General features: G+C 33.9%; 1 protein-coding gene across 1 annotated transcript in view; it reads right to left on the bottom strand.

Annotated features, from left to right (window-relative positions):
- Positions 1 to 15,450, bottom strand: part of Cfap47 (cilia and flagella associated protein 47) — a 403,733-nt gene that overhangs the window by 367,487 nt on the left and 20,796 nt on the right. Inside the window, 4 exon segments of the mRNA XM_047535909.1 lie at positions 680 to 833; positions 3,416 to 3,629; positions 4,350 to 4,539; positions 14,361 to 14,596. Coding sequence (XP_047391865.1) covers positions 680 to 833; positions 3,416 to 3,629; positions 4,350 to 4,539; positions 14,361 to 14,596 — 794 coding nt within the window.

The raw sequence follows: 15,450 nt of genomic DNA, 5'->3' as shown, positions 1-15,450 counted from the left end.
TGATATAATATATATATAATATATTATATATATATATCTATACACACACAGTGGAATATTGTTGGCCATTAAAAAGAATGATATCATATCATTTGCAACCAAATAGACAAAACTGGAGGACATGAGTCAGACACAGAAAGACAAATACCACATGTTTTATCTCATATGATGATGCTAAAAATCTATCTGAATGTAGGATAATAATTACTAGAGACTGAGAAGAATAGGGAAGGCTGAATGACAGATACCAAAACATAGTTGGGTAGATAGGCACAACACATTTTAGTGATCTGCAGCACAGTGGAGTGACTATGGTTCCAATAACCTATTATATATTTTATGAAGAACTAGAAGAGAGGAACTTGAAGACTCTAAAACACAAAGTAATGATGAGGAGATGGAATGCTAATTGCCCTGATATGTCATTACACACTGTACACATGTACTGAAACATCCCACAGTACTTCATAAATGTACAATTACTATGTTAATTAAAAAATTAAAATAAGGAGATGGAAATGCTAACTATTCTGATTTGATCATTACATACTGTCTACAGGTATCAAATTAACAAATTGTACTTCCTAACTTTGTACTACTAATAATTTTAGAAAAGAAAAGGAAAACTTCTGGCTCTTTAGGCACCACAATTTGCTGCATACGGCTTGAGGAATTGAACTTTACCTCTCTGTTTTCTGTAGGCGCACACCTCTTAAATATTTAATATAATGTTGTAGTAGTTTTGATGCACTTTCTTTCCGAGTTTTTCAAAGTCAGTATATGCAAAATCAGGATCCACATAAGTATGTCTTGGAATCTTTGTGAAAATTGTCCTACATATGAGCAACTCATGTAAAATTTATTTGCTCAATCAGTATTTATGGAGTGCCTATTAACCAATTTCTGTGTCAGGTGTTGAGCACATAATGGAGAACAGGACAGACTCCAGTCTTTTTCTCATATCCTAATCTATAAGACATTTTACATGTAGTATTTGGGGGATACCTAATTTCTTTCCTTAACCTAGTAAGAGAAAAATCCCTCTTAAGGTTATTGAAATGCAATTGTACCTACTTTAAACCCATCTTTCAGGAGTTAGACATGTAGGAAATTTAGACAATTCTAGATCATAGATTGAACTTTAAGAAACTAGATCTGAATCAGGTTAGTGTTTCCCAAAAGTTTGTTGCCTTTAATCATTATGATCAAAATTACAAAACAAAAATACTGAATCCTTTTGTTAAACATGTTACTTTCTTAAAACCTCAGAGTTTATAATTATTAATAATAAATATATATGATCAAACAGACCATAAAAGAACTGCAAATTAAATGATATCTCTATTAGCTTAGTTGGCTCTATGCTCTTCATTTTACTCACCATACGTTTTCAATAAAAACATAAAATGCAATTATTTACACCTTCAGGCATTGGTCTACTTCAATCCTCAATCAAGAGTGTCACCCTCAATAATAAGCTCATCAGTACAAACCTATTAGTCTCATGGTCAAATGAATATTAATAAAAATTAATGTTTTCTTCATTTTTCACTATTCCTCAATGTTTACATGAAGATGACTTTAATTTAGTTTTCAACAGAGTGATACAATAAGAGGAAAAGTACTTAGTTATTCAAAGATAGTTGTTGATATTTAAATTTTCTTTTAGACTCTAAGACTCTGCCAATTTTAAAACCTAGAATAATTCCTGTATCTAAAGTCCTGAGGTCTCTAAGGAGAAAGAGAGGGACATGGAAAGCAGTAGTGGAGTAAATACCTTAGAAGCTGACTATTAAATCTAAATCCCCATTAGATCTTTAAAGAATGTACATCTAGAAATATCTTTGCAGCTTGGAGTGGGTGACTTTTTTAAAAAATGCAGAAGATGGGAACAAAAAGATATATAAAAAAATTTTTTCCTATTTATTTAAAAAATTACTGAGTTCCAACTATATGACTGATGATGGTCTAAGCACAGGGTATACTGCTGTAAACAAAAATAACACAAAACTTCCTACTTTATTTTCTTCTCAAAATATAAAAAGGTAAAATTTATCAAATACAATAGCAATTACAATGAACAAAAAGCACACTATAATAAAATTTCTTTCTTTACTTAAAATTACTAATTACTAGCCAGAAAATATAGGGCTATATTTCTTTTCTATTAATGTTCATTAAACCCCTTTGAGAAAAATAAACATGACTATAGAAAAAATATGAACTGCTAATCTTTTTTTAAAAAATTCTGACAATTTTAGATAATCTAGTTAATATAGACTTAGAAATAAACTGATGCTATTATATTAAAGCATTATATCTTTATATAGACATAATTGTATAAGCTTTAGGAAGAGTTGAAAAGGAAACATAAATGTTTCCAGAAGCCACCACTGAAAGATAGGAGGAGATACACTTTTCTATTATAAATATAATTATTTTAAATGAAGTCTAAGTAATCTTTACATTTCTGTGTTCTATAGCACTTATCAAATGTGGATAGAATTTTCAAATTAAAATATTAAGACAGTATATAGGAAAAACCTAGACTTTTTCCAGTGTAGAAGATTTCAAAAGTATGCCCTAAAATCAAATGGTATTACAAGAAAATGGCTGCAAAATTAAGTGAGCCTAATGACTCCATTAAGATAAAGAGACACATGGAGAAACTCCAGTTTAAGTAGTCTACTCATGGCAAATAAACAGGTCCAAAAGAAAACTAATTCGGTCTCAAGTGTTGAAAACATTTCTGGGCTCAGGACCAGAAAAAGATGTCAAGATGCCTTGGTTACATCTAACTAACCATTGGTAAAGTAGTAATTTCTTTGAGGTTTGGATAAATTTAAAGTGAGATCTAACATCCCTTATTAACCTTACTGGGAAAGTTTTAGTTCGGTTTGGGCAAATGTGTCTTGAAATGTCTTTGAGTGGGTAAAACAAAGATGAGGATAATTGTTTTTAACACAATTTTAATTTTTTTACTTAAATTCAAGCTTTTAACCATCCTTATAAACATGACAATTCTGAAGACTTCTTATATTCCAAAGGTGATTATCTCTATCACTCTTCTAGAGTCATCAATGATATATTTTAAGAATTATTTTGATGAAATGATATACCACATTTGTGTACAATGAATCAAAATGCAGTCTGTAAAAAATAAATAAATTTTTTAAAAAAGAATTATTTTATATACCATTCACTTTGTGGCAAATATATAGTAGAGGTGATAAGAGGTTAGATAAAAAATACAGTGGTATGCAATAACCCTCGTTCCATGTAAAAAAGAATGAGAAATAAGATGTTATTATTGTTATTGCCATCATTAGTTCCTTATATCAGGTTTCATCAGACCTGTACACATCATGTTAGAGATTATGTCTTTCAAAATTTCAGTTTTTAATATTACTGTTACCTGAAATGTTTATTTTGGTCTTCAGACCTGTTACTTGCAGCTCGGTCATTGGGAAAAGCAATTAGTGCATCCTTCATTGACTCGTCATTTGTGCGATGATCATGAATGTGTGTCTTGGCTGACTGAAGCATTGCTACAGGTGCATGGTCCTTGTATTTTGCCAAATCTTTGATCACAAACTGTCCCGTGGGATTAGTGACCAAAGGGGATATACCTTTTATAGAATTGAATATTAAGTTTATATATTATACTTTGACTTTTAGTTTTAAAAATGTAAATTAATAGAGAATTGGCTTTAATTTAAATATTAAACCCTCAGAGAAACACAGAAAACACAAATATGTTGTTCCACACAAAACAATTTAGCAATACTTAAATACTAAAATGCATGCATAAAATTAAAACATGATAACTTGAGGGATTTAGGTTGATCCATATGAAAGTGAAATTTTTAAAGCTTAAAGACAGCTATGTATCAGTGATGTTACATGTTTCAATATATAAAAGATTATAAAGGATTGGATGAAACAGCACCAAGAAAATCTATGAAATGGTCAAAACTAGTTTATATGATGGACTCAAGCAAAAAATAGAAAAAATGAAATGTAAAAACAAAAAGAAATATTAAAATATTTAAAAGTTATATAAGTTACTGAACAATAAGTGTGCTCCTCAGAATAGCAACACAACATCTATTGGGAGTAAGGTAGAAATGCAAATATTTGGGCCCCAACACAGAACTGCTTAATCATCAGTGTGGGGATGGAGGTCAGTGATGTGTATTTGAATAGGCCTACTAGAGGATTTGATACATTCTAAAAGATAAGAACCATTGCAATAGACCATACTTGCTATAGAGCTAAGCAATTAGTATATTAAAATAATCTTACGTTAACAACTAAACCAAAAGCAGGTGAGAATCATAATACCATACCAGGATTAATTTTCATCACAACTTTCTTAGTGAAAGGTTTGCAGACGCTATTGAAATCTAAATATAGGTGAAAAAACGGTTTCATTGATGAAGACTGCAAATTTTCATCTGCCACTGGGCCAATAATATCTATCACCTGCTTCACTTTGAAGTTTCCAATTTGATGTGGAATAAATGAGCACATCACATTCTAAAAAAAAGAGGAAAAGTAATCATATATCTATTGTTAATAAAAAAAAAAGCAAATCCAGAAGAACAGTTCACTTCAGTTTCAAGGAATGCTAGTTCATCATGGTAACATAAAGCACTTTAGCAACATTCAGCATTTGACAAACATTTAAGATACTCTTTTTGGAAATTTATATAAGAAAAATTAAGAACATAATACCAAAGTGCTTCCAGAATGGCAAATTAAGGCTGGGCACAATGGTTCATGCCTGTAATCCCAGTGGCTCAGGAGGCTGAGGCAGGAGAACCGCAAGTTCAAAGCCAGTTTAGCAACTTAGCAAGGCTCTAAAGCAACTTAGAAAGATGCTATCTAAATAAAATATTAAAAAGTGTTGGGGATGTGGCTCAGTGGTTAAGTGTCCCTGGGTTCAAAACCCAGGACCAAAAAAAAAAAAAAAAAAAAAAAAAAATTTGAAGACCTCCAAATATTTGCTTCTCCACAGAAAATACTGGCAAAAATTTTACCAAAAATCAACTTTTGAGATATTTAGAAATTATCTAAAGGGATAAAAAACTCCAGGGAGTACTTTTTTTAAAGTTGCTGAATCTATGAAAGAATAGAAGACTTTGCGGCATTTTTACTCGTATAATTCCATTGTCCTAAACCTAGTTTTTGTGGTCTCCTTGAAAAATAACAGCATTGCAACTGTGGTAGCCTAGCAACCAAGGAAGGGAGAAGAATGGGTTTAGAGATTTTTAGAAGTTCCATCTTAGTGACTTGTATCAATTCTGTCTGGCTGCTGGCTAAAAAGCCTATTATGAGATCACATCTTAATTTGATGTGAATCGGAGATCATTCTCCATGAACAACCCTTTCCCCAGGATTTTGTCACTATAATACATATATATATATAATATAATATATATATATATATGTATAATATATATCAGGTGATATCATTAAGTTTTAAAAAGAGTCTACCAATGGAAAATAAAGGATTAAGCAAATAAATAAAAAAGAAATCTCTTGAGAATAAAGTATTCATATTGTATTTGGAAATGTCTGACATATCTCTGGGAATCTATATTGCCACACACATGCAGACTGTGTATATGCCTAGGGAAAACTTGAGAAAACTCTAATCTCTCACCTCTGGTTGACTCTCAGATTCCTTAAGGGGAGGAACTTAAAGTTAAAAAGGGTTGGAAACTACCTGCCAAAATATTGAAGACAATGCGTCAACAGACACATTGCGTCAACAGATACAAAGAGGTTTCTGACATAAGCTGAGACTTAATTCAAGCAAACATTAGATGAACACTTAACTGAGTGGAGACTTGATTGGCAGCATACAATAAAGAAAACAACCAATAGAAAATTAGTCTAAAAAGCCTTAAATAGTAACAAAATAATCAGCAACAATAAACCTTAGAGTCATTAATTTTCATAGTTGCCAAGTGATGTTACTTAAAATGCCCAGTTTTCAACAGAAAATTGTGATATAACAAAAGAAACAAGAAAGTATGGCCAATACAAAGGATATAGTTAAGAGATAATGCCCCTAAGAAAACTCAAATGTAGACTATTAAACTAAAATGATAAATCATCTATTATAAACATACTCTAAGAACTAAAGGAAAACAGGTTTAAAGATTTAAAATAAATTTGAGAACCATGTCTAATGAAATAGAAAATTTCAATGAAATATAGAATATATTTTTAAAAAGAAAAATAAATGTTCTGGTGAGCACAGAAAATGAAATTTTAAAATTCAGTAAAAAGGCTCAATAGGAGATTTGAACTAACACCAGAAATAATCAGTAAACTTGAAAACGACATGTGAGATTACCTAGACTAAGAAAGAGAGATAAAGATGAAGAAAAAAAGAGGTGTCTCAGACTTTTGGGACACCATCAAGCATAGTACTATACAAATGATAGAAGTCTGTACAGACAGAGAAAGAAAAGAGCAGGAAGAGTTTGAAGAATAATAACTAGAAAGTTCGGAAACTTAGATGAAAAATATTAATCTGTATAACAAAGAAGCTCAACAAAACCCAAATGGAATAAATCAAAGAAATTTACACCTAGACACATTAGAGGCAAATTGTCAATGACCAATGACAAAGAGAAAATTGTAGACATCAAGTAAACAATGACACACTTATAAAGAATTCGAAAGCATAAATAGCACTTTGCAACAGAAATACTGGAGGCAAGATGGCACTGGGGATGACACATTGAAATACTGAATGAAAAAGACAAGTCAACACAAAATTCTGTAACTAGCAAAACTCAGTCAAAACTGAAGTATGAATTAGGACATCTCCATATAAACTTGAATGGAGAGAATGTCACTAGGAAATCTCATTAGAACAGTACTAAAGAGAGTCCTTCAGGATGGAATAAAAGACACTTGAAAATAATGTAAATTTAGAAAAGAAATTAGGAGCATGGATAAATACATAAATACAAAAGACAGTGCAAATGTATTTTTATTTACAATGCTTTCCTATTCATGTAATTTAAAAAGCAATGCATAAAACAATTATTGAGGGCTGGGGATATATCTCAGTTGGTAGAGTACTTGCCTAGCATGCACAAGGCCCTAGGTTCAATCCTGGGCACCACCACCAAAACAAAACAAAACAAAACAAAATGACACAACAACAACACAACAAAAAAACAACTATTAAAGACACTTGATAGGCTTTTTTTCTTTCTTTTTTTTTTTTTCAGTGCTAGGGATTGAACCCAGAGCCTTGGGCTTGCAAGGTAAGCACTCTACCAACTGAACTATATCCCCAGCCCTATTGGGCTTTTAAAACTAACAAATTTGTATGATAGTAAGAGCACAAAGGAAGGACAGGAAACAGAATTATATTGAAGTAAATTTTTATATATAATTGAAATTAAACTGATATTGAAACCGGCGTTTGAGATGAAACTAGATTTCACCAATTTCTTTCTGGGTTTTTGGCTTGACAATTTGAAGAATAAAATCTATGAACAACAATGGAAGGGAAGAGCAAACAGATAGGATTTATTTAAGTAGGAAAAAAGAGAACTCTTTGCGAGGCAGAGGGGAACTGCTAGCAAGTTTTCCACCTAAATGTACTAGTCTAGGGGCTTTTTAGCTTCTCAGTAGGGGCACTGATCAAAATCCTTGATAAACCGTACTAGAAAAGTGTTTAGGCTATTGGCTTGGTCTGCAACCCTTCAATTGGCTGTGTCCTTTGTATTTGAACTTTCCTGCAATCTTCATTTGGGCCCACCCACTTCTGCTGTCCCTGCACTCCAGGATAAAGGAGTTGGCTGGAATGATTTAACAGTTTTTACAGGTTAACCTCATGGAACGGTCTTTACATTTGAAAAAGAAACTTAATTGAGGCCCATTACCATGATTGCCTGACCATTAACTATCTATTCTTTTTCAATATTAATTTGATCTATACCCTGCTAAGTGAAGAAGTTAACTATACCTTCCAGAGCAACCACTGAAAAATTAAATATTAAAAAACATAGTAATAGAAACAAGAAATTAAAATGACATATAATAAATATCTATTTAACAAAAAATAAAGCAATAAAGAATAAAGAAAGATAAGAGTTATAGAAAATGAAAAGAAAATAGCAGATGTAAATGCTACAAAATCAGTAGCTTGATTATCCCAGATTTTATTAAGGTATAATTGACAAAATTGTATAAATGACAATTTGTAGTACATAACATATCACTTTAATGTGTGAAATAGTTCAATCAAGTTAATTACATATCCATACTTTTTGTGGTAATGAGATGGCAAAACCAGACCAATTTGTAAAGTGAAATTACAAGCATTTCCCCTCCCTCTCTAAAAGCCCTTCTTTAGGAAATCTAATTAACCATGGGTCCTTATTCTAACCTCTTGGAATGTAAAATAAGTCTAAGAGTCTGGACTTCACTCTTTTTGAAATGTAAACACCCCTGTGCAAGGCTTTCAGGCACACAGGAAGGCTAGAAGTTTAACAGATGCCTGTGAAAAGAGCAGTTTACTCTTATTGCTTCTGCATCTGTAAACAGGCTTCCTGTTAGAAACCCGGGCAGGCAAGGCCATAGGTCACAAGTGAATTAGAAATTTTATGACACCAAATAGCCTATAAATATTATGAGAAACTGGATCAGGACTCAGACTCTGGAGCAGACTTTTCTGGGCCCATCAGCATAATAAACTTAAGTATTCCCACTCTCCAAGTGTCACCTGGTGCTTCCCACAACAGTAAGAACATTCAAGATGAAGTGTAATAGTTTTGAAACTTTACTATTCTACTTTCATTAATGGTTAGTAAAACTGGGCATATGATCAAAACCAGCATAAACCACTTAGACTTAAAATACATCTATAGACCATCCAACACAACAATAGCAGAATACATTGCAGACAGAGCTATGCTAAGCCTTGAAATAGGTTTCAATAATTTAAAAGTACTGAAATCTACACAGTATTTTTCCAACCACAATGCAATGAAATTAGAAATCAATAAGGGAAACATGAAAAACTCACAAATACTGAAAATCGGTCATATCATTCTAAACGACCAGGTGATCAAAGAAGAAAGCACAGAGGAAATTTGAGAATATTTTAAGATGAATGAAAACTAACATAATACCAAAATTATGAAATGCAGAAGTGTAACAGTGATCCACCTCATACTTTGAATATAGCCCTTGCTGCTCTGCCACTGTGACTTATATTTTAATGGACAGGGTTTTTTTTCTCCTTTCCCTCTCCTCCCTACCTCTGGAGAAATAGGATTACCTTTCTTTCCCACCCTAGGCCAAGTTATCTGTCCTTGAGCACAGATACTAAGGACCTAAGTAATTCATACTTTGGGATGGTGCCAGAAGACCTCAGAAAATGACTACCTCCCAAATTAACAGTGAATTACAACCCTCCCCACCACCCATAGGGAATGTCTTTGAATCACCTCCTCTAATGGACAGAACACAGTCTCCAGGGCAGGAGTCCCCTGTACTAGTAAAGTCCCCTTTGCTAGTAAAAAATAAAATTTCTTTTTCCTTTTTCTCAAAACCATGCTTTCATTATTGGATTGGCATCGGGGACAAGGTACCAGTTTTTTGGTAACAGGATATCACTATCAACTTTAGTGACATCAATAAAAAAGAAGAATAGGTAAGATAACCTAGATGACACAGGCAAATTCTAGAACAACACAAACTACTTAAATAGACCCAAGAAGAAAGAGAAATTTTGAATAACTTTACAGAAAGTAAAGATATTGAATTAATAAAAAAAATTCTAACAAAGAAAATCCAGAACTGGCAGGCGCGGTGGCACACACCTATAATCCCAGTGACTCAGGAGGCTAAGGCAGGCGGATTGTTGAGTTCAAAGCCAGCCTCAGCAAAAGCAAGGTGTTAAGCAACTCAGTGAGACTGTCTCTAAATAACTACAAAATAGGGCTGGGGATGTGGCTCAGTGGTCAAGTGCCCTGAGTTTGATTCCCAGTACCCAAAAAAAGGGAAAATCCAAAACCAATGGATTCAAAAGTGAATTACTTTAGGGTAGCCAGAGGTGGCTGGATGAGGGAGGGCATCACACAGCCCACGCATGTGCAGGGAAACAACCAATCAGGCGCTGACAGATAAACCCTAATGGTGCCTCACAACCGCCTGCCAGTCAATGGGATCCCCAGTCAATCCCAGAGGGACACGGGTTTCAGCAGGGTCTCCAGCCAACCCCAGGGGGACACTAAACTCTCAAGTCTTCCCCCGCCTATCCCGAACTACAAAGAGCCGCCCAGCCAGAGCCCCATGCGACTTCCCCAGCCCTTCACTCTGGCGGACTGGTGAACTTCACCCGAGAGCCATCCCAAAAAGTTCTTTTTAATTACATCTGGCCTATCTGTCCTTCGGTTACATCCATGTGATCTTACAAATTACATTTAAAGAGAAGAATTAGCACTAACCCTTCACAAATTATTCCAAAAATCAAAGATGAGAGAGAATGTTCCAGTTCGTTCTGATTCCAGTTAACTCTGAAGTTGAAAGCAAAAATAAACTATAAATAAATAGAAGAAAGATGGGTAGAGTAGAGGAAAGGGAACAGGGGAGGTAAGAAAATGAATACAGGTGAAGGGTTATGGAAAATAATATTTCTATAAGACAGCTCCCCAAGAAAAATGAGAGACCGTATGGCTCAGGAGGAGGGAGGGAAAACTGGCCAAACATTGAACCTCTCCAGAGCATTCTTTCCTGATACCAATGGGCCCTAAAGGAAAGGGTGGATACTGAATGCTGGGCCCTAAACCTTGACCTTCCCCCACAGCAAATTAGTCCTAAATAACAATGGCAAGATTTGAGTACTCATCCCTCAGGGTCTGGTTTTAACCTGCACAACTAGCCCCTGATGGTCAAAACTGCACATAAACCCTTTCCAATGATTACATCATCCTCATTGTACCCTATAAAACCAAATCTCTTCTATAACTGAGGGCCATTTTCCCATCTGGAAATGGGCCCCATCAGTGCCCAAGTCCACGAAGGAATAAAGGCTTCTCTGAATCTTTTGAGGTCTGCTTCTCATCCTGTTGCGCTTATGACAGGGGTCTGTTTGGGGCAAATTATATTCCATGCATGGATGATTATGTTAAAATGAACCCAGTATTATATAATTATAATGCACTAATAAAAACATTAAAAACACCACTCTTAAAAAAAAAACCTAATTTGGAGAACTCACTCCGATTTCAAATATAATTACAAATTTAAGGAATCAATACTCAAAGGTAATAGAATAATGATAAACAAATATATAAAACAAAATTGTATGTCTAGAATCTTTGTATTCATGGTCAAATGGTTTTTGATGAATGTGATAACATTCTGGGGTAGCTGGCCATCTATATATGAAGAATGTACTTGAATCTCTAAATCATACTATATACAAAAATAAATTCAAACTGGATAATAGATTTTAATATTTAAGCTAAAATTCTAAGAGGAAAGTATAGGACAAAACTTAGTAACTTTGGTTACTCCATAACTACTTAGATATGATACTAAAAGCATAAAAAAGAAATAGATAAACTGGACTTAAAGTTAAAAATTCTGTGCTCCAAAGGATACTCTCCAAGAAGTAAAACGACACCCTCAGAATAGAGAATTTGTAATTCATATATGCAGTAGGGACTTGTATCTAGAATATATGAAGAATTCTTAATTCATCAACTGAAAGAACACTCAAATAACAATTGGGAGATGATACTGTATCAGTTTCTAAATTGTCTATAACAAATTATTTAAAATTCCTTGGGTGAAAACAACTCAAAATTTCTTATTTAACAATTGTGTAAGTTGGAAGTCTGAGACAGATCTCAATGGCCTAAAATCCAAGTGGCAGCAGAACTCATTCACTTCTGGAAGCCCTAGTGGAGAACATGTTTTGTTATAGTTTATTTATTGTTTATTTTTTATTTGTCATTTCTAGCTTCTAGAGGCTATCTCTATCCTATTCCTTAATTTATGGCATTTTCAAAGCCAGCAAAGGTCACTGACATCTTTCTTTCTATATCATATCACTTTAATATTGATATTTGTTTTGCCTCCCCTTTCCACTTCCAAGGACCCTTCTGATTTTTTGACCCACCTTAGCATTTCCCTATTTTAAGGTCAACTGATACCCATCTTAACTCCAACATAAACCTGAATTCTTTACCATGGAACATCACATACACATGAAATTGATATTGAGATAGAGATATTTTTAGGAGCCCATTATTCTGCCCATCATAGGTATGAATAAACATTTCTCCATAGAAAATATACAAATGGAGAATAGCACCTGAAAGACATTCATCATCTCTAGTCACAGGGGAGATGGGGATGAAAACCACAACGACATGCTGCTTTGTATCCACTAGAATGGTTATAATAACAAAGAAGGACATTGACATATGTGGGCACAGAGGCGGAAAAATTGAAATGCTCATTCAAAACTGGAGGAATATAAAAGAAGGCATCACTTTGGCAAATGGTATGAGAATTTCTCAAAAAAGTTAAACCTAGAGCTTTCATATGACCCAACAACTGCTGGGTATATTTCAGGAGTATTAAAAATATGTCCACACGAAAATCTGTGCATGAACATTTAGTGCACATTATTCATAATGTTAATATCACTGAATTGTACACTTAAAATGTGTAAGTCTGTCATGTATAACTAAAAAGAAAAAATAAAGATCAAAAATAAAATAAATGTGTAAGTTTTATGGCATGTAAATATATTTCAATAAACCTGTTATTCTAAAAAGAATAATTTTATCACATTTCTAAATAGTCAAAGGTCTCTTGACTGGTCCGTGCACATCACAGTTCTCCAGTGTCTACCACACTTCCTGCATTCACATTTTTACTAATTTGAAAATTATATGTGCTGGAGAAATCCAGAATCATAGAGGATTAAAAATAAAAATATTATTAGGGAAATAGCTATCAGATATTTTGAAAGATATGCATGCCTGTTGGAGGAAAAAATCATTTGGTAGATTAAAGAGGCTTGGACTAAAAGCTAGGAAACAGTTCAAAAGAAAATATTTTGTATAATTAACAATTGCTGTTATTCTATGAAGACTGATGAAATCTATCCAGATTGGGGGAAATCACACTAATGAAGCAGTGAGAGATTAATAGGAGTTACATGAATATAAACATATATATAATAGTTCTTCATTGCAATTAAAAGAAAGTGTCCATCAATAACTTTATGAGCTATGCAGTGGAGGAAAGACGATGACATAACAAAGGTGAAACTGAAAGCACTCATGTTTGTTTCTTAGAGCAGGATTCGGCAAATTTTTGCTGTAAACTACCAGACATTAAATATTTTAGGCTTTGGAGAGTCTGGGAGTATAGCTCAGTGGTAGAGCCTTTCCTAGCATGTGCAAGACCCTGGATTCAAACCCCAGCACAAAAAAAAAAAAATAGACTTTATAGACCATACAGTCTTCTCAAGATTACTCAACTTTGTCTTTGGAGCATAAAAACAGCTTTAGACAGTAAGTGAAAAAATGATGGCTATGTTCCAATAACACTATTTACCAAGACAGACATTGAGTCAGATTTGACCTTTAGACCATTGCCATTCAACCCCTGGCTTAGAGGATCTGGGAAAGAGTTGTCTGACTAACAGTTGTAAGTAAAATAGCCCCTGATATCCAGAAGCTGGCCTGGCGCCCATGGGAATGCCTTGGTATTCTCTTTTTCTGCTTTGCATCAGCAGTACAAGTCTCAGACTAAATAAGTATCACTGCTTTCAAATTTCAAATTCTTCTCAGTCCTTAAGGTCCCCTATGAAGACCTTTCTATCTGGCTATAAGTAATCACACTGTGTTCTCTGAGTTTCTATATCACTGTGGCACAGCTCTATTTTAACATATTCTACATTCTCATGTATATGTCTTACAATTCTATACTATATTAAAATACCTTAGGGCTGGGGATATAGCTCAGTTGGTAGAGTGCTTGCCTTATAAGCACAAGGCCCTGGGTTCAAATCCCCAGCACTACAAAAAAAAATATCTTAGAAGCAATAACTATGTTTTGTATTTCTTTAACTTCCCTAGAATATAAAATGCTTTTCCTGACATGTAATAAGTACTTTAATAATGACAGATTCTCCATGACTACACATATGAAAGTATTCATAACTAATAATAGTAACTAATAAAAGATCACTTTATAAACATTGGTACAAAAATGCTTTTTAATCCTCTACATAGCATTGTAACAGACCTTAAAATGTTCGAAGCAATATGGAAAGAAAGTAAAGAAAATTACCTTACCTGGATACATCCTTCATCTATCTTGCCCTTTTCAGGATCAATTTTAAAATGTGCAGTTTTTTGAAAACGGTATGTCACAGGAAGGGATTTAGATCGATTTTGTACAACACACAGAATGTCTGCACGTTCACCCATGAAACAAGGTGTAAAATTAAGGACTTTTCCTGGATCAAAATGTAATAAGACAGGAAGTCCTGAGCCTGTCAGTGCTAATTCCACTTTCTGAAATTGATCACCTGGAAAACAATAATAGCTATTGAACATAAAAAGTAGGGAATCCAAAATATATTTACTTAGTACATATAGTGTCATTTAAAGGACTTGATGAGAAACCAAGTGCCCATGGGAATTGCTCATTCAATTTTTCATTCAAGACAATTATTGAGTACCTTTCTATGCCAGGTACTCGTCTGGGCCTTGGGTCTACAACAGTGAAATAAAGACCTTGTTCTCACAGACTTTACATTCTAGTGAGGTGATATTGATGATAACAACTAAGTAAGTACACTTACTTTTAACAGAGGCTAGATTCTACTGGTAAAGGTACAGTAGGGTAAGGCAGATTGAATACAAGGTCTTGGGGATGTTTTAATGTAGAGATGTCAAAAAGGCCTCCCTTTTGGACATTTGGACAAATATTTAAAGTGAAACACTTGAGCAAACATATAAGGGAGTCTGAAAGAAAATCACATGAACATCCAGAAAAGTCTATTCTAGGCAGAGAGAACAGCAAAACACTAAGGTAGGAACTTAGTTGGCAGGTTTAAAAAAAAAAAACTAAGGAAACAATATGGCTAGGGGAAAGGAGTAGAAGAATTTTTGAGAAATGGTCATACTTTATATTTTTGAGGGTAGAGTAAGATTTGCTGACAGATTGGACGTAGGATAGGAAAGTGATAAAGGATGACACTAATTTTGGGGGTCTGAGCAATGAAATGATACAGTTGCCATTTCCTGAAACAGAAAACATTGAAGAAGTGGGTGGTTGTGGGGGAACCAAGAATTCAATTTGGCATATAATAAGCTTGAGAGGCCTACTAGATATCTGTTATGGTTCTGATCTTTAATGTCCCCTGAAAAACTCATGTGT

Source organism: Sciurus carolinensis, chromosome X (genome assembly GCF_902686445.1).
Source record: "Sciurus carolinensis chromosome X, mSciCar1.2, whole genome shotgun sequence".
NCBI lineage: Eukaryota > Metazoa > Chordata > Mammalia > Rodentia > Sciuridae > Sciurus > Sciurus carolinensis.
Note: the sequence above shows the minus strand (reverse complement) of the source record. Positions and strands in the feature narration are given on the sequence as shown.